The sequence below is a fragment of the Juglans microcarpa x Juglans regia genome, chromosome 2S (assembly GCF_004785595.1).
Source record: "Juglans microcarpa x Juglans regia isolate MS1-56 chromosome 2S, Jm3101_v1.0, whole genome shotgun sequence".
Lineage (NCBI taxonomy): Eukaryota > Viridiplantae > Streptophyta > Magnoliopsida > Fagales > Juglandaceae > Juglans > Juglans microcarpa x Juglans regia.
Window position 1 is genome coordinate 5,287,933 of NC_054597.1, and position 21,757 is coordinate 5,309,689.

The window sequence follows — 21,757 nt, forward strand, 5'->3', positions numbered from 1 at the left end:
CAGATAATTTATTCTGTTTTTCATTGGTAGACCAGTAAAATGAAGGGCCTTTAGCATGGAAAGCATGGTTACTATATCAGGATTCATGCCAATCAAGATGGGTCTAACAACTCTAGTCTGCCTTATTTCTGCACCATGGGTAATCTATTCTAGAAGGTTGCTCCTATTCTAGGCTGTTAATTGACTTTATGTTTTTCCCCCTTTGGGAGTTGGACACCCTGCATGTAACGGATTCAATTATGTAAGACAGCTTGAAACCATGTTTAGTGCTAACAACCAAACAAATCTTGGTTTTCATTTCCCTGGTGATGGACCTGGAAGGGGGGGATCTCAGCATAATTTTTTACGTTGATAGTCATGGAGACTTGAAAAATAATTGATAATTAAACATTTAACATAGTTAGGGCAATCTACATAGCAACTCTGAAAATTCTAGTCATCAGCCCATGGCCATACATATGTCGGATGTGCGTTTACACAATATTAAGCACGTCTATTTGTTTACAGTAAGTGTTTTTTCTTGCATCCAATAGAACCATTGATCAGATAATAATCGTGAAATAGTAACTAATTTTTTTTTATAAGTAAAATGGTAACTAAATTTTACTTGTTTATTTTCTTTTTACCTTTTTTATCGACAAGATTTGGACTCCAGAACTAACTTTATCAAACCCCATCCTTTACCACTTGATCCAGGGCCTAATATGTGTGCGCGCGCGCATGTGTGTTTGTTGACAATATGTGTAACACGCTCAGGATTCTGTATACAGTACACTATCATAATGGTTTCCTATGGTGAAGGTGAAACACTGATGAAAATGTGTCATGTCCTCAAGTATCCTAGATGCCATGCCAATTGGAAGTGTCCTACAAATTATCTGTTAGAAAAGAGGACTTGTTCACATGTAAAATCATCAGAACGAAGATAGATTCTGCATATACAATGAAGAGAATAAAAAGCCACAAGTTTTTCTTGAAAATATTACTATGGCTGGTTCTTATAATTCAGAAGAAAGGAAAAAAAAACTAATAAAGCCTTTTTCTTTTTTTTGAAAAACTAATAAAGCCTAGCGTTTGAATTTGATGAACAAAACTTAATAGAAAAAAAGGTAATATATACCATATTAGAAATTACAACATCGTTCCTGTTAGACCATCTTTAAGGAAACCCCCCCCCCCCCCCCCCCCCCCCCCCCCCCCCCCCCCCCCCCCCCCCCCCCCCCCCCCCCCCCCCCCCCCCCCCACACACACACACACACAAAATAAAAAAAAAACAAGAACCCCAAGTCAAGTCTGGGCAGGAAATTTATGATTCTTTCAAATCACACAACTATGCGAGTCCAAGTAATACAACTTTCAAACTTCAACTCCTTCCCGTTATCCTTACCTCCCATCAATAACTCTCCAAAAATCTTCTACTACGAGTAATTAAAAGAAAAAAACAAAAACAGGAGCTCTGCAAAGAATTTCTATAAGTCCTACAGTATCAATATTCTACAGGAGTGAAAAGAAAGAAAATTACACTGAGGATGCATCGAAAAAGACCTCGTTGAGCACATCACCATCACTGCCTACCACTGCAAACAGCTCTGCATCCTTTTCTTCCTCATTCGAAAAATCCCGTCTTTCAAGCTTTGCTTGAGATGCAACATATATCATTTTTTGAGCCCTTTCCAGGCCTACCCTTGGGTGTCTTTGGACCCAAACCCATTTCATGGAAGACCAACTACACTTGAACGCGAAAGACGTTGCATGGAGGAAGAGGACCCTCACTGCAACCTTACCCAGACACTTAAACTCACTTAAGCAAGTTTCCCACACAAGTCTACTGCTCTGTGGGTTTGCAATTTTCATCTTTCCAGTAACAGGATCTCGCTGTTTTACCTGAACGGCCTGAGCATAAAGAGGGTCGAGCCCTTCTGACCTCCATTTCATGAGCTCCATCAATGCAACATGAGCTTCTTCCCTGGAAACCAGCCTGGTTATGAGCTTATCGACATCCTTCTCCTGCTCATGCGTCAAACACTTGAATGGTGGAAGGTATTTTCCACTCGTGTCCCTCATCAAGTAAAGGGGGTCCAGTATAAATGCAGCCGACCATGCTGGGTGGTAGTTTTTTCTGAATCGCTTTTCAGCTATTTTTTCGACGGGTCCCTCGGTAATGTTGAATTTAGCACACCAGTCCTTCACTCTCCCCTCAACTCCTCCCAAAGAGGTAGGCATTGCCCAATTAATGGCCTGTCAGCTGCAATCTCCTGAACCATCTCTCTGATCAGCTTGACAAGCGAAAATACTGCCTCCAACTCATTCCAAAACCCCCCGGTTTGAATCAGCCCAGCAACCTCTCTTGCAATTGAATCCTCCACACATGCCACCTTATACGTTTCATCCAGTACAACCATTTGGAGCACCTGGGCACAGCTTAGTATATCTTCCAACATCGCATAAACCGGTCCAAAATTCTTGGAAGTATCACATTTTGGCGAAGGAACTCGCAGCAACCCAGCATACTCAAGTTCCTGCATCTTGTACTTGAGGAAACTATTCCTAATTTGAGAAGTATTATTTACGAAATTTGCAACTTTTATGCAATTCTCGGTGACAGTCCTGAAAAGTGGAAGTTCTTTGTTAAAATCCTTGATCAAACTTACAAATCCCTGAAGCTGACAAGAGAGATTTATCATCCAATGATTCTGAATCTCCAAGTTCCTCAATGCCTTGGCCTTGTACTTATCTGCAACTATCCCTACACATCTCTGCACACCACTCCCACACACACCAGTTACCGCTTCCCATAAAACCTCCTCTGCATACTTCGCTGACACCCTTCCTCCTGTGAACACCACCTTTTGAAAATCACTTGTCCCATTCGGAAGATTAACCGTAAATTTAATCAAATTCTCTCCATCACAAGTAAACCCACAACAACTCTTTCCCTTCCATCCATCACTAGCAACCTGAAGAAACATAGCGTCTCTTATTCTAGCATCCGACTTAGTCTTCACCTCATCGAACTTAGCATCAAGCCGAGCACCCGTGAGCTCGCGCCGCAATAACCCAGGCAAACCCACCTGGTTTAGAAACGCTCTAAACTTGGGGTGCTCGAGGCTCGAAACTGAGACAGACCCACATGACTCGTAGAACCATTCTGCGAGCAATTGAAGTGCGGAATCAATCTGGTCCTTGCTCAAAGCAGGACCAGATGACCCTTTAGGACTCTTGAGCCTTTTCACACTATCTTCCAACAATGCCAATGCACCCAAATCCTCTTTCCCACCCGACAGGACCAAATGGTGCTGATTCAGCTCCAAATTACGCGCCGTGCCAACCGTGTTCTGGCGTGGCGAGAAATGCGATCCGTCGTGGTTTTGGTTGTGATAGAACCGCGAAGACTCGACCCAAGGTAAAGAACTAGCTTGGTACGAAGAAGAAGGGCATGAATGCAAAGGATGAGTAACCATTTGAGAGCTTCGCTTTCTGTGATTGTGTAAAGACGGTAACGGCGACGGCACCGAGGATATCGGTAAAGGCGAGAGAGAACCGCTGCTGGGTCGGGAAACGGAGCTGTAATTAGGGCAAGCGCCCTTCTTCAAGTGCTCCGAGGCTGTTCTGGAGGGATTGGAGGCGGAGAAAACAGCATCGCACAAGGAGCACTTAAGTTTGACGGCTTTGGGGAGGTTCGTGTCCGGGTTGCGAAGGAGAATAGGCTCTAAGTGGGTCCAGTACCAGGCTCCTTTCCCCTTGATGGCCTTAGTTCGCACGGTAACGAGGCCTTCATAGCGTTTGTTCAAGGCCCTGGCGGCCATGTCCTCGGGTAGAGCAAGAGTGGAAGGGACGATGGGCGTTGAGCTTGTAGAAGCCATCTGACGAGAAAAAAGAAAGAGTTGGGAATTGAAGGAGTGAAAGTGATGGGTTTTGGTAGGAGAGGGTTAGTGCAGGGACTGACTGTGGGCGGTGGAGTTAAGGGGTGGAACTTGTGGATGCGGGTGGCGTTTCACGGTGGTGAAGGTGGTTGTTGCATTGCCTTGCTGGCAGCGAATAGAGTGAGAGAGTGTGTCAACTGTTCGTAGAATTGTCTAACCGAAGCGCGTTCTCACGCCCGACGCAAGGGGAGAAACGGAGGCGATCAATGGAAGGTTGGCCGAGACGACCTGTTAGAAAGGCGTGACGGAGGCTATCGGCTACTCTATAATATAATATAATGGAAAATGATAAATTACTGCTAAATCATAATTTGTATACAATTATGTTAAAAAATAATATTATTTTAAATTTGATTTTGACTTTTAACTTTTAATTGGATGTGTTAAATATAATAAAAAATATTATTATATTTAAAGTTGTCTATAAGTTATGAATGTGTGATTAGCCTATCACTACTTTAATATAATATCTCGGGTTACCAGCACAAGATTATAAAAGAATCTTTATTATTCGAAATATTGCAGGGTTTTTTTTCTTTTTATTTTGAAGAAAATGTTGATAATTTCGAGATTTTTTTTTTTAAATTTCTATATGAGTTTTTTATTTGAGTTTGTGAAGGTAGATAGAAAATTTTGATTTTTTTAATAAGTTTTGTATTGACATTTGTAAAAAAGGATGGCAATAATTGAAAAGTTATTTAAATATAATTTTTTTGAGATTTTGTTTTGAAATTTGTAAAAAAATATTGGTGTGTGTGTTTTTTATTTCTTGTTGAAATCCATGTAATTGATTGGATGCACAGTTAAAATAGCAATTTTTAAAAATGTTGAAAGATGTTTAGTTTAAATTTATAGATTTTTTACAAAAATTTGAAAATTGGTTGAAACCAAACATGATTGTATAAAGAATGCTGTCAATACAAACGAATGAATCTCAAGCTTCAATTATAAATTATTCTATGGATAGATTGGTATTGACTCCATCCCAAAACCTATCACGGTTTGAGCTGGACATTTCATATTACATATGTTAGCAGTAACAAGTCCGCCAACCATTTTAAGGTAACTTTCTCCATCATCCTATATTTCTTCAACCAAAAATGGGAAATATTTGATTGCTGGCCCTCTTTAGACAGTCCCGCCTTATCCATTTATCGAAGTCGGATTGCTTACGCTATTATATTAACGAGAATTCTATACATTAGTTACTATTTATTTTTACATCTCATGTCGATATTTTTTTTTTATAAAGTGTGAAGATATTTTTCATAAAATGTAAGAGTATTTTTCATATAGTCAGTGTGGAGTATAAGATAGTGAATAATAACTTATAAAAATATTTTTTTTATATTAATACAATATAATAAAAATGAAATGAAAATGTAATATATGGCCTTACTAAAACAAAAGCTGCATTCTTAATCATTCAAAACAACCTAAATAACATTATTACATCGTTGTCTGATTCTTTGCCATGAAAGGTGCCGAGTCACTAATCCCATTTATATTTCTAAAAATAATTATGCAATTCATACCAAAATTCAGTTTTTATCATATGATATGGGCATTGAATAGGTGTTGGCATTTGATACCATCTCAACTTCCAAAGTTTCCCATATCCAACTTTTTATGTCTTAACGTGTTCATTAGAGGGATATGATGGACAAGATTCCATATCATATCATGGTAGGGGAGCTTCTTGAGTGATTAAAAGAGTAAACAATAATTATATTTGTATTATAATTGGCATCGATTGAGTTAATTACTAGGAAAAACCCATGTTTAGTTATTTTAATGATATATTAATACTTAAAATACCATACCTTGAGAGAGAGAGAGAGAGAGAGAGAGAGTTGGTAGATACGTGGGCGGGAAAAATGTCAAAAAGTATGCAAGTTCGGGTGACGGAGGAAATTGCAAAATTACTTAAAGTATAATGTCGATGGCTAGCAGTAAATTACACCTCACAAGGTCTTACCCTTCGCTTTATCAAGAGAGACTGTTTAGGAATGAATGAAATCGACAAATGCTCTTGAATTTTAGAGTTTTGTTACAAATCAATAGTTGTTCACATCACACATTTCACACATGACGTGATTTTTTTTTTCACAGAGTATGAGAGTGTTTTTCATAGAATGAGATAGTGAATAGTAGTTGATGAGAATTTTTTTTCTAAATTTTAAGCTTGTGTGGTGAAATTATAGCTAACTTTATTTTATTTTTAGATTCTAAAATTCATGAACTACTCTGGTACTTATGGACCACTTGGTTGAATGATGAAGAACATGATTTGAATGGGGAATTAACATTTGTATTTATGCTTCTTTTTGTTCCAATGTTTGAGAACTCATTAGGTTTGGACCACTCTATTTGATTGATAAAAATAACCAAAAAAAAAAAAAAAAGGTCAATGGCAGCATAGACAACTTCCTTCTTTGGGTGTTCCAAAACTTACGAGCTGAATTTGGTTATGGACCACATGAATCATGAAAAAAATAATAATTTATTTTTGAAAAATACTTTAGCTACAAAAAAATTATATAAAAAAAATTTATAAATTGATATGACTTGATATGGTACATCAAATTATAAAGTTATTTTATCGTAAAGTAGATCTAATAGATCCTATGAATCAACATCAGTTCATAGGTTTTTTTTTTTTTTTTTAATACAAATTGCAACTTCCTCTGCCCATAAATTTTTATTTTTTGGTTTCTCAATTATTAGGAAGTAACTTATCATTATATTTGACACACATGTTTCAATTGTGAGCATTATTATTGCAAGGTGGGTATGGTGGAATCCAACCACTGAATGTACTTTATAATATAAAAAAATAACTTGATTATCTTTTGCTCTACGTTATTAACTCTTTAACTTTTAAGTTTTAACACATTATTCAATATGTGAAAGGAAATAAAGGACCAACCATTGCGGCTGATTCCCTTACCATCACGTCTGTCCACTCGAGTCTTAAAACCAATTAAAACGGTAAGGGGCGTGTACAATAGATGTAAATAATAAAGTCGGGCTACTCTGTCAGTCAGAGTAACCCGCTCAAAATACCGATAGTATATATATTTTCTTTTAATATATTTAAATATTTTAAAAAAATAAAAAAAACATATTAAAACATTTAAAATTACTTTCTTAATTATTAAGGCTGCATTTGAATGTTGAACTGAATTAAGTTGAGATGATAAAAAATTATTAGAGTATTATTTTTTAATATTATTATTATTTTTAGATTTAAAAAAATTGAATTGTTTATTATATTTTGTATTAAAATTTGAAAAAATTGTAATGATGAATTGAGATGAGTTTATGAAGTAAACGAAGCCTAAGTAAAAAAAAAATGTCAAGCAGTCAAAGTAAGAGGTAAAATAGTGTTTCTTAAATAATAATAGGTAAATAATATATATATTTAATTTTTAAAAGGTAAAAAAAATAGAAAAATTATTATACTCTTGGAACGTGTAAAACGTGTTAATAAAAGCACTTCCATTCATTTAATTTTTCGTAATATATTATATGATAATAATATTATATATTCACAATAATTATATTAAAAACATTAATCTTAGCCCTTTTCATACTCTGTGGCTGGTCCGTCCCATGGTTTTCTGGACCTTAGCAAATGGGATGACAAATGGGCGTGGAAATTCCGTCTGCAGCAAATGAGAGCAACTCTTCTTGGACTAGGACTGGCCTGCATGTCTGGACAATATTGGGCCAACGGCCCAACAGTGAGACTTAGGGTGTTATTTAGATTTAAAGATGAGTTGAGATGAGTTGTGAATACAAACCTCTCCTTACTTGGATCTATTATTTTACCAAAAATAAAAATTAATAACAAAGACACAAATAATAGAAATCAAATATAGATATAAAAAGTTCAGACGTTGAGATTTTTCAGATTTTTTTGCTTCATTTTACGAAATTTAAGAGATGCAAAATCGGATTTTACCGATATAAGTCTATTTTTTTTAATGTATTAAATACATTATTGACTTGAAAATCTACTATATCATGATCTTCTTTCCCGGCTAGTTCTGCCAGCTGCCAGACCTGTTTCCTTGGTTGTGCTTTCGTTGGATAATAAATAGGAACACTTGAAATCTCATTAATCTATTCATGTGCGTCACTAATTAGATGACGAGATATTTGATTATTTTAAGGAAGTCATAGTTACTCTCACCTTTTACCTACGTTTAGTTGAATTTTTTCACTTTGACATTCATAGCATTAGGCAAAAATCACAATGCCGAACATCCGTAGAGACCATTGCAATGTTTTGCTTTAATTAAATAGTCAGATTCTGCCCAATGTCTTTATCTAGCCTTAAGCCAAAGTAGATTAGATCTCGTTTGGTTACATAGATGTGATAAAAAATCTGTTAATATTAGTGAAATAGTTTGTAAATAGTAGTGAAATTATTTAAGTTAATATATTTTATGAGATTTTGATAAATAAGAGATAAAAAAACTGAATAAAAATATTATAAAATTAAAATATTGTTAAAATATAAATTTTTAGTATAATTTTTGTTTTGAAATTTAAAAAAGTTGAATTATTTTTTATGTTTTGTTTGAAATTTAAGAAAATGATTTAAATATTGAGATGAGATGTGATGAAATTAGTTGACTATAAAACCAAATGGGACCTAAATAACCAGAAGTCATCTAGCCTTAGAAAGTTTGGATACTGAGATGAGTTGAGATGAAAGTTGAAAGTTGATTAAAATATTATTAAATATTATTTTTTTAACATTATTATTATTTTGAAATTTAAAAAAATTAAATTATTTATTATATTTTATATAAAAATTTAAAAAACTTGTAATAATAAAATTGAATTCGTTTTGGCTCAATACCAAATGAAAATGATCAAACCGCTTTTAACGGATTTTGTAGGTAAAAAAAATGCAATACAAAATAGGTAAATTAAGCCATTAAAAATCTGGCCGCATTGGCTGGTGCACGAAACTTTTATAGTGGCATGTCTCCTGCCATTACCAAGGTCACGTTCATTTCACGTTCATTGTCCGTGACTAGAAAGTAGAAACCCTAGCTTGCGGCTTAGGGGTTTTAAAGCCAGAGCGACGGTCGTCTTCTAGGGTTTTAGATAAACCTTCGAGCTACATTTCCCTCACTGAATCGATTTTACCCGAAAAATATGGGTTTCTGGGTCAGTTTCCGAGTCGATTTCCTTTACTTCCCTTTAGTCATTTGCTTCAATCTCTTCTTCTTCTTCTTGGTTTTATTTTTGTTTCCTTGTATATGTTTGATATCTGAGAAACCGCAGGAAAAATATCTGAGAAAATCAAGGGAGCGTCTAAAAGTTAAAGTTATACATTGTATGTACTTATCTTTTTGTGTGTTTATCTTTCTGTTTCTCAGGAATTGAAGTGAAACCGGGCAAACCGTACCCTTACCACTCGGACAATGTGCAAGGAAAGCTTCACATAACTCAGGTCCGTTTCCGTAGCTAAATCCAACCCAAAGTTATTTCAAGTTCTTGAAATCTTTTACAAAACTCGATACTGAGATTTAGACAAGATTAATTCTATGTCTATTTTTTTACAAGTAAAATTATATAGCTATTTCTTAAAAAGAGAAAAAAGTATTGCAACCATGATTCAATGGACACTTTTGGCTTTGATTGAAGTTATACGAGACAGACTATCTCATTTCTGTTAATTTTGATTGCAGATGCAAAAAGGTGAAAAGTATTATTAATGAACCAATCTCCTTGTTTCTTCTTTGATAGAAAATAATTCCTTGCTCACAGAGTTTGTTTGCGCATTTGTATATAAACTATACGTTTCCGGGGGTTTGATGCTTAGCCTGAATTGGTTATTTGAAGTTTGAAAATTGGGTTTTGAACTTGAATGGCATATGAGCCAATGATGTAAGTTTTGGTACAATTGATAGGTCTTGGGGATTTAAAAATTTAATGGAACTGGTTGTTAAGAGACTCCAGTCTCCAAGGTTGTAGATATTATTTTCTAATTTTATATTTGTGAATTTTCCTGTTAATATATGATGTGTGCTAATCCAGGCAACATTAGGCCTCGGCTCTTCAACAGAGAGGTGCATAATTCAGTGTTTTGTAGGACATAAGAATCCAGTTTTCTTGTGTTCTTTGTTACCGGATAAGAATGAGTCGTGCCCTCTAAATCTTGAATTTGATAATGATGATTTATTTGCCTTCTCGGTGATTGGCCCCCGTAGCATTCATCTCTCTGGTTATTTTGAGGCTGATGATGGATATGCCATTCAAGATCACTATGAATCGTATCCTTTTGATTAGTTCCTCTACCCCCCTTTAATTGGTTGGATAGATCTTGTTTCAGTATTATTTTATATTTCCCTTACTACCTCCTGAAGTGATTCTTCTGGGGAGGATATTGGTGAAACACAGACAGAGGATTCATCTGACTTTGATTCTGAAGATGACTATGATGAAGACTTCATTGACGACAGTGATCTTGAGATGTACTCACCTTCACATATGCCAAATAGTGGAGGTAGCTTGAAATTTTGGAAGACTTCTCTAACTTTGAGCAACATAAAATTTGAAGATTCAATGTTTTTTCTTCTCTCTCTCTCTCTCTCCTTTTCTTGATACTTTTGGGATCTACTTGCTCATAGTACTATTGCTGATACCAGTTGGTTACGTGTACTGTATACACTCATCTTGTGTGCAATAGGGTGGCTGAGAAGCTTTTTGCTGTGCTTTCTGGTGCCCACAAAGCACAGACTCTACTCACTTACTACTGTTCTATGTAACATTTGATATGTTTCATATAAATATTATACCTCACTTACTGATAAAAAAATAGTATAGTCTCACTTGTGCCTAACTAAAAAGATTTGGTTTTCATTTAAGGGGAAGCATCAAATTGATGGGAAGTTTTTTTGAAAAAAAGAGTGGTTTCAGAATTTGTCAAAAAAATTCATTTCTTGAATATTTGATGGAGAAACTTCTCTAAAAATGTTTTCGTATGTGGGCCAAGAAATAAAAGATGATTATTTTCAGTTGAAGGTTTTGGATATCTTTGTAATACATCTACGGTTCAAATGTTATCTCTTAACAACTCAAAAGAGGTGAACAGAAAAGAGTTGCTAAATTATGATGTAAGGTTATCGTGTTGGGTCAGAAGGTCACTATACAGAAACCTTAATTGGTTTTAAGGTATATGGAAAGTTGATCCTGAGAACATAAGGCCCAAGACCATGAAGCTTGGATGGCATTGTTGATACTGAGTACAACTTTATTAGCATGTTGTTATTATAATTATTAGTAACTCTTTCCAAGACAATGAATGAATATTGAATGGAATGGAAGTTGAACATTGGAAAAAAGTAGAGAAGTGCCCCTTCCTTTTTTATTATTAAAGTCCCCATCTGCTGTTGTTTCACTGCTGCATATTGTGCTGTCTTCCTTTGATCAAGTAAAGTCTAGCCCTTTTTCATTTGAAGGAGGCTAATACCTTCTGATTTATAATTTAGGATGTATTCGCCGAGTCCAATGTAATGTGTACATGCATGTAACTTTTCATTGTATTGTTTGGTTTTGATTCTGATTGGTTCAGTTTCTAGAAGTTCTTGATTTGGTGTTGGTTCGGTCTTTGGAACTAATTGTGGTTTTGGTTTTGAAAATAGCCGACCTGACCCAACATGCATCTCCATCGAATATCATGTGTTCTTAGGCTTAGCTGATATTATAATGATTTTCTTTTCGTTAGTGTTGTAGATTTGAACTACTTTTTTGGTCATGTACTTTTGCCTTATAAATTTGGTGTTAATTCTTCTTTATGCAAGGCATGCTGCAAGCTTATTTTTGTCAATATGTTATATAATGTGCATATTTGTCGTCTCTGATTTCGTTTCTTCCTTTTTTGTCATTTTTTATTTTTATTGTAGTTGTAATTGAGGAAATAGTGGACAATGAAAAGCCTACAAATGGAAATGGTCAGCTAAAACGAAAAATGAAGAATCAATCAAGTGACTCCGAGAACCATAGAGAATCTCAACAACAAATTATTGTCAAGAGTGGTGTTGTACCTGTTTTGGAAAGTGAAGATGATGATGGTTTTCCAGTTTCTGCCGCACATAAAAGCAATGCTAATATTCAGAAGCCCGAGACAGAAGCTGAGATTACAGAAAAGAAAATAACCGAGAAAACCAAGAAGAAGACGAAAGCAAATGATGGTGATCATGCTGCTGGCTTAAAAAGAAAGGTTGAAAGCAATGACCAAGATGATCATCCAGAAAGGTGATGGATCCACCCATTTTCTATTATCATTGATACTTGCTAACAATTTATATTGTATGTGTGTGCGAGTATGTCTATTTTGTCATTTCAGTTGGGACTTCTGCTAGTTTTTCAAACCTGATAATTATAACAAAAAAATTCCAGCCTTGATGCATGGGTATTGATCCTTAATTACGTTGTTCACAGTAATGTAACTTAAACTGTTTCTCTTTTATATGGGTCAAGTATTTTTACCTATCAAAAAAAAAAAAAAAACTGTTTCTCTTTTGCTAAATGTCCTTTGAGCTAGGAAGCTTATGAAATATTTTATTGGTGCATCCATATGCTAAGCCATTCCTGAAATTAATGTTAGGCAAAAGAGGAAAAACAAGAAGAAGGGGAAAGAACAGGCTAAAGAGGGAAATGCTCTTTTATCTGGTAAGGACACTGAGATGAATATTCCTGTTGACAATGAAAAGCGGCCGGAGGAGTTGAAGAGGAGCCCCAACCTGGACCAAGTTTCTCCCGTTGGGAATGACCATGATCAGAAGCTGTCAAATGAGAAGTGAGGAGATTTCTCATTGTTTAGACTAGTAAAGTTCATGCAGTTCAATATTGTTTAGCATTAGTGTATCTATGCTCTGTTTTTTGTTTTTTCTTGAGTTGGACAGCTCAGTTCCTCAACCCCCCATTATGTATGGAATTTCACTGAATTTCTGCAGTTCACTTTTTTTTTTTTTTTAAAAAAAAATTTTATATATTATTATTTTTTTTAACGTACATCAACCTAGCTGTCCAAAACAGGGCCTCAGTACTTCTACTATATGGGGTTGGCTATATGAATCCATTTCCAACCACATCTGATTCCTTTTTTATAATGATAGATTATGAATAGGAAATATTTTAACTTATGAGATATTGTATGCTGCATGGCCCACTGATGAAGCCTTTTCACCTAGGAGGTCTGATTTAATTATATATATACATATCCCTACCTCTACTAGATCAATTAAAAGATTGTGAACAACACCCACATCCGTAATGGCTTTACTTTTAATTTGTAATTAGTCTCTCACTCTCCCTCTGTCCACTATGCCATTATCAACATGTTATGTATTTTGATGTTTTGCTGTCTACATGCACAGGGGCCCTGACCTTGATGTGGACCTTGTTCCTGGAAAAAGTTCAGCAGAGAAGAAAAAAAAGAAAAAGAAGAAGAAAACTCAGGAGAGTGAAGGGAAAACTAATGTGGATCAAACAATTTCAGCAGTGGGAAATCAGGAGTTAGATGAAACGCAAGGCAAAGACAAGTCATCTCAAGTGAGAACATTTTCAAATGGGTTGGTTATCGAGGAGCTAGCAATGGGCAAACCAGATGGCAAAAGAGCTTCGCCTGGAAAACAGGTTGCTCTTTGTTTGTCAACTTTTTAAATGGTCAAATGACCCATTTCCTTGGACGTTAGCTTTTCACACGCAACAGATGATATTGTAAAAGATGTTCTGTGTTGCCTTGTTTTCAGACTTTTGTATCTTTCCCAATGTTCAACGAGGTAAGATCTTTAAAAGAAAGATTCTTAGATGGAGTTACATTGCTCTCTAGGCCTATAGCTTGATGGGGCTTGGAGTCTTCTATTGTTTGGACCCAATCAGTAACATATGATTCTCTAAACACCAATAAATTACATGTTGTAGTTTGGCTTGTTGCATTTTGGTGTCTTTCCGGCTGCTGTATCATGACCATGTCTCTGAAATTTGTCCATGTCAAGATTTATGACAGCATCAAGTGAATATTTAAGATTTTATGCAGTTCCTGGATAAAAGTGTTGCCTAAAGGATAACAATCAGATATTTTTATAATAAGCACCTTTGAGTCATATAGAAAAACCTAGATTTATTTGCTTATTTTTGTTGATGTCAAATGTACTATTATTTTCATTTGAGTAACAGGATGCTATGATTTGATTTCAGGTCAGTGTCCATTATATTGGCAAGCTAAAAAATAATGGAAAAATTTTTGATTCGAATGTGGGAAGGGCACCCTTTAAGTTCCGCCTAGGTAATGCATTACTTTATATCACAAATGACAGGTACCCAATTTGTTATCTGTGTTAAAATTATCTTCTCTTGGTCTTGCAGGTATAGGACAAGTTATAAAGGGGTGGGATGTTGGGGTTAATGGTAATTTTCTGAAGACTTAAGACTTGATTCTACTAATCTGTACATTTGGTATCCTTTGCTAAGCTGTTGTTACATATTCTTGCGTATACTGAATCCTCAGGCATGCGTATTGGGGACAAAAGAAGACTCACAATTCCACCATCCATGGGGTATGCAATATCTTTTGCTTTCCATTTTAACGTCCTATTTTCTTGTCGAGTTTGGCACTGTAGCATCTATAGCTTTTTTTTGGCATTCTCTCACTCATTGAAGGTATGATAAGTGTTAGTTCACGTCCCCTTGCCCTCTTGTTTCTGTGTCCAATAAATGGTTTTCCCTCTACAAAGCTTTGGGCAGCCAAATCAAGAGATATTGATACTCAAATCTTCTTATGCAGCTATGGATCTGAACGAGCTGGGAAGATACCGCAAAATTCATGGCTCGTGTTTGATGTAGAGTTGGTCGATGTTCGTTGATCCCACCGCTTTCATGTTTTCCATCAGTTTTTGGAGGTTTTCGCTTGCTGCAAAAAGATGTGAAGAAGTGTTTCATCATAAATGATTGGGTCTTTGAGAAAAATTAAAAACTTTGTCCAGGATTGTAAATTTTGGATCCATCGGCTCTCAAATGGGGAACTGTTTGAGAAAAAAATTTTGTGAAATTTCAGGTGTTTTGAAGAATTTAGTTACTTATAGTGAGTTATGAAAGTTCATATTTCCTAACTACGATGTGCTAGGGTTTGGCAATTTATAACTCTTGAGGCTGGAGAAAAATAGTTTCTGGTATGCACTAGCATGCAAAATTGGGCATTGTTGTCGACTATGGGCTGTAGATTTGAACTTCGGGATACGTGAAATTAAATTAGAAGCAAGAACTTTGAAGTAATGTTTTAATTAATTGCTGTAACAAGCTGAAAGCCATGAACTCGGAGGGAATGTTATTCTACTGGATGAGATATTGAAGCTAGCTTTTAAGATTGAACGATATAATTATTCTTGTTTTTATCGTGTGCTTTATTTTTTTTATTATGTCATAATTAGTAGCTTTTAGCGTTTCAATAATCAAATCGATTCCACACGGATTAATATTTAGTTATTACTAAGGATGGATGTGATTTTAGTCAGACGAATTAGCTCCTTGACATTGTAAAAAAAGCCACTATTGAAAGTAAAAACATATTTCATCTTCTTTATCCTTGATTTTAGTCATATTTCTGGATGCTTGATGCTCAATTGCTAAGGACTGTTGTTTCCATTGTTTTGCTGTTACATTCTGTGGCGTGCTCCATTACGTTGAATCCCAAGTGATACCATAATGGCATTAAAATTTGAGAAACGAAATCAGATGAGCATTGGTTTGTTAAAAAAACAAATAACCAGTGCCATTTGAGAGAGCGGGGAGCATGAAAAACGTGTTTTCTAGTTTTGAGAATTTGAGCTGACCATGCAGGCCGGGGTGTCGTGTTCAATTATCCGATGATTAAGCAAAGAAGCCAATCAAGTTTGTTGAATGTTGCAGTCTTCCAAGTGCCCAGTTTTATGCAAAGCCTATTTCAATTACTTGGGCCATAAATTTCACTTCTGGCTGAATTGTTTTTTTTTTTTTTAAACAATATTTCAGGTAGCAAAGAAAGAAAGATGGGGAAAAGCGAACTACAATGCTACGATCATGAAGCAGCAAAACTACATACTTATAATTAAAAGAGGTTTGGCAAACAAAATACATTCAAAATTACTATAGCCTCAAGACATTCATAATCCGTAGCACGTTCACTTATTATAAATTTCTCAATTCACCACACTGTCATATTCCTATGCGTGTACCGATTGCTTGAGTGACCACAAAACTGCAAAACCACACATCATAAAACCGAAGATCTTAGAAGGTTGTCGAGAAATTGCCGAATGACATCGATAACAACTTCAGTATGGTTTCACGGGTGCTCTGAACTTTGATCCAGCATAGACAGCTGCAGATCCAAGCTCTTCCTCTATCCTGAGAAGCTGCAAATCAGAGAACAATCGTTAACTTTTGTCCTTAATATCACCATTGTGTGTTTTGTGTCCTTGTGTTCACTTGAGAGACGCAGATGGATAAAAAGCAATGATTTGGAACTACCGAGCCTCATCATACTGTTAGAGAATAAGGTGTAACGATGAGCAAGCAGATAGTTGAGGGAGAGAGAGAGAGGGAGCAGCAAGCAGATCCCAAAGTAGAAGTTTACCTGGTTGTATTTAGCAAGGCGCTCTGATCTGCAAGGAGCCCCAGTCTTGATCTGGCCCTGTTTAGCAAGAGATATGAGGATAAATCATATCACAGCTTAAGCAATGGCATACACAAAGTTGTTGGACCACATAGGATGTAATAATAAAACCTTGACGTTAAGCACCTAATATTGTAACCATAATTCACAATAATTTTTTTTAATACAAGTAAATATTATTCACAAGATAAATGGTGTTCTTTACAAAATGGAATCTTTTGTCGCAAACAAAACCTAAATATCAAATTCTCCAACTGCAGGGAACAACAAAAAACAACAAAAAACAACCAACCTCCACCCAAAGAAATTTAGAACTCCCAACAGAAAAGTGGTAGGATAACACTTACCGTTGCCAACCCAACTGAAAGGTCCGCAATGAAGGTATCCTCAGTTTCACCACTATATTAAACAAAGATAACCAATCAGAAACACCATAGCACAAGTAAATTTTAGTCACAACCCAAGTTACCAACATCTTATGGGAGAGTGGGAGATGGGAACATAATGAGCATGCTGTGTACCTTCGGTGACTTGCCATGACACCCCATCCAGCATGTTTAGACATTTTCACAGCTTCAATACTCTCAGTTACCGAACCAATTTGATTCACCTGACCAATCATTAACATGGGGTTGAGAATCTTCTACTTTCAGGCACATGATCATCCACTTAATTTTTATATGGGTGCGGATGTAAGTCAGTGGTAGTGAACCAATGGCTATCAACAAATTATCAGAAATTTTATGTGCATGCAATCCATGGCAGTAGTAAACAAACAGACAAGCAGAGACCAAACAATTATCGTCTAAGATTTACAAGGCAATCCTTAGATGCCCCTTTAATGAGAAAGACAATGAATGCTACCTTCAACAAAAGGGCATTGCAGGCTTTCTCCTGAATTGCTTTTCCAACACGCTGTAGCAACAATAATTAACAAAGTCAGGCCAAAAGACGGCTCTTCCAAATTTGAATTAACATAACTGATACTTGTTATACCTTAGGGTTTGTGACAAGAAGATCATCACCAACAATCTGCACTTGCTCGCCAATTTCACTGGTAAGCTTTGCATAGTGCTCCCAGTCATCCTGATCAAATGGGTCCTCAATGGACACAATTGGATAATCAGCCACAAATGACTTGTAAACATTCTTCAAGCTGTCCCCTGATATTTTTTGTGATCCGTCATTGTTCTACAGCAGACATTCAATTGTTCAGCTAACTTAGTTGATAACAAACTCATGAATTGATATGCTCCCGACCAAACTTATTTTTATCACACATATAAAACAGATATATAAATCATTCAAAATGATGTGAATCCGAGGCAAAAAAAAAAAAAAAAGATGTAACATTATGTAAATAAAGTAATTACCTCTTCCTTGAAATTTAAATCATAGGTCTTATCCTTGTTATCATAGAATTCAGATGCAGCAACATCCATACCAATCACAACCTGTTAGGAAAAAAGAGAAAAAAATAGCCACCAAATTGTTAAAGTAGTATTGCTACAAGAGGAGGTGAAGAAGTAAGAGGGCTAAATTTGATTAAAAAATGAAAAAGATCCAAGAACCGACCTTTCCAGTATATCCAGCTTTAGCAATAGCAGTCTTTAGCAGTTCAAGACCCTCTTTGTTTTCCTGCAAAACCAAACATCCTGACATTATTTTTATCCACATAATACTTGCTTTCTGACATCTTCTATAAATGAGACAAAGCAAAATTGTCATTAGATGTGATACCAGAAACTTAAAAATAAAAAATATTACAAATAAACTTAAAAATTAGTTATGCTACATGTCAGCCTTCCGACTTGTTAATTTGGTTTTCAATCAAGGCATAAGGTACAAAAGAAAACAGGAGCAATTTCATGTTAAAAAGAAAAGTTCAGTTAGTTGACTTCTTGCTTTTCTATAAAATTTCCTGATAGGCGAAAAGCATACTCAGACCATACCGACCTGAATGTTAGGAGCAAAACCACCTTCATCGCCAACATTGGTGGCATCTTGCCCATACTTCTTCTTAATTACGGCCTGGACAAGCAAAAAAGTAGAAATAAGATAAGCCTTATAATCAATGCCAATTTCTTATTAAAGACATGAAACCAAAAAGAACAGCCACCTTTAGATGATGATACACCTCTACACCCATTTTCATGGCTTCCTTGAAACAAGATGCCCCAACAGGGAGAATCATAAATTCCTACATAAAATATAAACAGTATAAACTTCAACTAACTAAATTTCATTAACCATTCATTATATAAATGCCCCATCATCAAATTACCTGCATTGCCAGTTTATTGCCTGCATGGGAACCTCCATTGATAACATTGAAAGCAGGTACGGGCAGCACTAAGGTCTTGTTACCAGCAAGATTGGCAATGTGCTGCAAGGTTAAAATACAACAACAATGAACCACTAGGCATGCTGCTAAAATTAGCAGGAATCATAATGTCAATCTTAAAAGACAAATATACCTGGTAAAGGGGAATCTTCTTCACCAAAGCACCAGCTTTACAAACAGCAAGGGAAACTGCCAAAATAGCATTCGCTCCAAGCTATAAAATCAAGAGAGAGAACATAAATTAACATGAGGTTCATGAGCGTCATTAGGGGAACCACTGAATAAAGCTCAAAATACCTTTTGCTTGCACCAACCCCATTCGTTAACGGTTCCATCAAGCTCTTGTACCATAAAGTTGTCGATTTTAGCCTGCTCTGTTGGGTCCTGCATAAAACCAAAATACCAGGTGTAGGGGCATCAATAACACTTTTCTGAACTCCAAAGACATAATAGTAATATCTCACAAAACACAATAACTATCATACCTTCCCTATCAAGGCAGGTCCAATGATTTTATTCACATTCTCCACAGCCTAACCATCAAGAAATCAAATCATCAATATCAGTTTCACTCCAAAATAAAGGGGCAAGAAAGCAATAAAGACGCTTGATGAGACCAAACTACAAAGACACTCCCACCATGCACAACATCCAATTGGAAAACACACAAACACCATGATTATAGGTTCTGCCATTAAAATCAAAGCAATAGAAAGCTTACGCCACTGGCTTTGAAAGATAAGATTGCGGCAATGATGATTCATCACACAACAATAAATAGGATTGCAGTTAATATGAAAGAGTTTAAAATGAATTCAGAGATCATAAAAAGTAATCGAATACCTTGAGGACACCTTTACCAAGGTAGTCTGATCCCCCATCCCTCAACTCCAGGGCTTCGTAGACACCTTTTGACAATAAATCAAGTCATGTATGGGTAAGCACTGGTTTTTTAGCATACCAACCAAGATAGACAAGAAGCACAAGCACAACAGTACATGCATACGAATACACATATATAAATATATGTGCAGAACTGTAAGATCGGGTAAGAAAAAAAATAGGCCTAGTGAAAGTGTTTCACCTAATCATTATAACTTTTTCAAAATTTCACATACAATATGATAAACAATTTAACTTTCTCAAATTCCAAAACAATAATAATATTAAAAAATAATATTCTAACAATATTTTATTCAACCTTCAACCTTCATCTCTTATCTCACCATCTAAACGGCATCTAAATTAACATCCAAAAAACCAGTCAAATACAAACAGTAAGACGAAGTCAAATAACCAAAAAACAAGAAACGAAATACTCGAAATGAATTTAAAATTGAAAAATCTTAAACACTGACCCCTCACAAGGCAGGCATGGCGAAAAATAATAAAAATAGACCTAAATATATGTGCATGACTGAAAGATCAACAAGAAAAAAAAGGTAAAAAAATCATGAAGGAACACTACTAAATACATAAGCATACTTACACAGCAGATATACATATAGATACGAAAATATTCCGTATACAGAGACATACGTATTGCATCCATCCATCCAACCATCCGCCCACACACATTAAAATAATGAAAAGTGACGAACGAAATTCACGATAAATGAGAAATAACTAAAAGTAAGAAATATAAAACAAGAAAATGGAATAGAAGAATAAACGTTCACCTGTAGAAGCACCACTTGGCACAGCAGCTCTAGCCAGGCTATCATCAGAAAGAATAATATCAACCTGAAATTCAGACGAAAGCATTAAAAACACTCATCGTAAATTTCCTTTCTTCTCTTCGCGTTTTCTCAGCAAACAAACAACGCAGTAAACATCATGATAAATAATATAGTTATGATAGAAGAAAAGAGATCAGACGGATTGAAGGAAAACTCACTTCGACGGTTGGATTTCCACGGCTGTCGAAGATCTGACGGGCTTTAACAAGCTTGATCGTAGCCATGTTTCCGATTCGCAAGGGGTTTCTGTTAACACTCAAAAAACTCTTGTTTCAGACTTTCAGTTGGTTCTGGGACTCGAAGCCGACGGTCATACGTGTATATAGTCGTGTAGAGCACATGGTTTTCAACCACGGATTTATAGTTTCCACCGTTGATCGGGGAAAAGTAACATACTACGTGGGTGGCTGCGATTGCTTGTTTTTTTTTTTCCCTTGGGCATCACGAGAGAGGCTGAAGTGAAATTTGAGTGAATCCACAGGCGAAAAGAATAATCTCAGAATATGCGGTAAATAGGATTGGAAGTTAAAATCTTCTTAATTTATTTTAATTTATTATTATAATTTTTTTAAATTTTAATATAAAACATAATAAATAATTTATTTTTTTTAAATTTTAAAATAATAATAATAATATTAAAAAATAATATTTTATTATTTTAATTCAATTCAACTCAATTTAACATCTAAATACAGATTAATATTTAAAAAAAAAAGTTTACATTTTAAAAGAGTTAAAGTTGATTTTAAATGAATTTAATAAAATATTATTTATTATATTTTATATAAAAATTTTTAAAAAATTATAATAATAAAATAAAATAAATTAAGTTGAATTTTCAATCCAAATCCGACAGAGACTCAGAGCCAGCGGACCAGCAGTACGGCTGTACCGACTTTTGAAAAGGAAACTGCAGGGGGCCAAATAAGGTAATCAATGTAATTGACCAAGATATTTTTTATAATTCTTTAAAAATATTTTTGTTATAATTGAGAGAGAGCAGGGTTAAGAGGTTATTAAGTTTTCGTTTGAAATTATAATTCCTCTCAATTTATCATTATAATTTTTTTAT

At 35.3% G+C, this 21,757-nt stretch overlaps 3 protein-coding genes across 3 annotated transcripts; 1 reads left to right on the top strand and 2 right to left on the bottom strand.

Annotated features, from left to right (window-relative positions):
* Window positions 1–1,450: 1,450 nt before the first annotated feature.
* Window positions 1,451–4,193, bottom strand: LOC121252756. Its single transcript, XM_041152552.1, is given in 2 exon segments — window positions 1,451–2,195; window positions 2,198–4,193. Coding segments are annotated over 2 exon segments (2,343 nt in total). The 5' UTR covers window positions 3,864–4,193; the 3' UTR covers window positions 1,451–1,518.
* Window positions 4,194–8,888: 4,695 nt separating this feature from the next.
* LOC121252758 (peptidyl-prolyl cis-trans isomerase FKBP53) lies at window positions 8,889–15,061 on the top strand. The gene is made up of 11 exons (XM_041152553.1): window positions 8,889–9,110; window positions 9,322–9,396; window positions 9,984–10,219; window positions 10,313–10,452; window positions 11,852–12,203; window positions 12,556–12,747; window positions 13,328–13,586; window positions 14,151–14,238; window positions 14,319–14,360; window positions 14,461–14,509; window positions 14,737–15,061. The coding sequence occupies exons 1-11, from the start codon at window positions 9,099–9,101 to the stop codon at window positions 14,813–14,815; spliced, it is 1,524 nt and encodes a 507-aa protein (XP_041008487.1). The 5' UTR covers window positions 8,889–9,098; the 3' UTR covers window positions 14,816–15,061.
* A 947-nt stretch (window positions 15,062–16,008) lies between these two features.
* On the bottom strand, window positions 16,009–21,012 carry LOC121252760 (enolase). Its single transcript, XM_041152554.1, has 17 exons — window positions 20,844–21,012; window positions 20,626–20,689; window positions 19,790–19,854; window positions 19,432–19,479; window positions 19,244–19,330; window positions 19,080–19,160; window positions 18,887–18,988; window positions 18,722–18,802; window positions 18,559–18,633; window positions 18,178–18,240; window positions 17,976–18,056; window positions 17,599–17,793; window positions 17,467–17,517; window positions 17,124–17,212; window positions 16,950–17,001; window positions 16,564–16,620; window positions 16,009–16,342 (listed from the first exon to the last, which is right to left on the bottom strand). Exons 1-17 carry the CDS (start codon window positions 20,907–20,909, stop codon window positions 16,262–16,264), a joined length of 1,338 nt encoding a protein of 445 aa, XP_041008488.1. The 5' UTR covers window positions 20,910–21,012; the 3' UTR covers window positions 16,009–16,261.
* Between the last annotated feature and the right edge of the window lie 745 nt (window positions 21,013–21,757).

Excerpts from the sequence above, each read along its gene's own strand:
- LOC121252758 (XM_041152553.1), top strand. Across the intron at positions 12,748-13,327 it reads CAGAAGCTGTCAAATGAGAA|GGGCCCTGACCTTGATGTGG; the intron begins GTGAGGAGATTT and ends CTACATGCACAG. Across the intron at positions 14,239-14,318 it reads ACCCTTTAAGTTCCGCCTAG|GTATAGGACAAGTTATAAAG; the intron begins GTAATGCATTAC and ends TTGGTCTTGCAG.
- LOC121252760 (XM_041152554.1), bottom strand. The coding sequence starts at position 20,909 with ATGGCTACGATCAAGCTTGTTAAAGCCCGTCAGATCTTCGACAGCCGT. Across the intron at positions 19,331-19,431 it reads GACCTGCCTTGATAGGGAAG|GACCCAACAGAGCAGGCTAA; the intron begins GTATGATAGTTA and ends GGTTTTATGCAG. Across the intron at positions 18,989-19,079 it reads AGAAGATTCCCCTTTACCAG|CACATTGCCAATCTTGCTGG; the intron begins GTATATTTGTCT and ends TTAACCTTGCAG.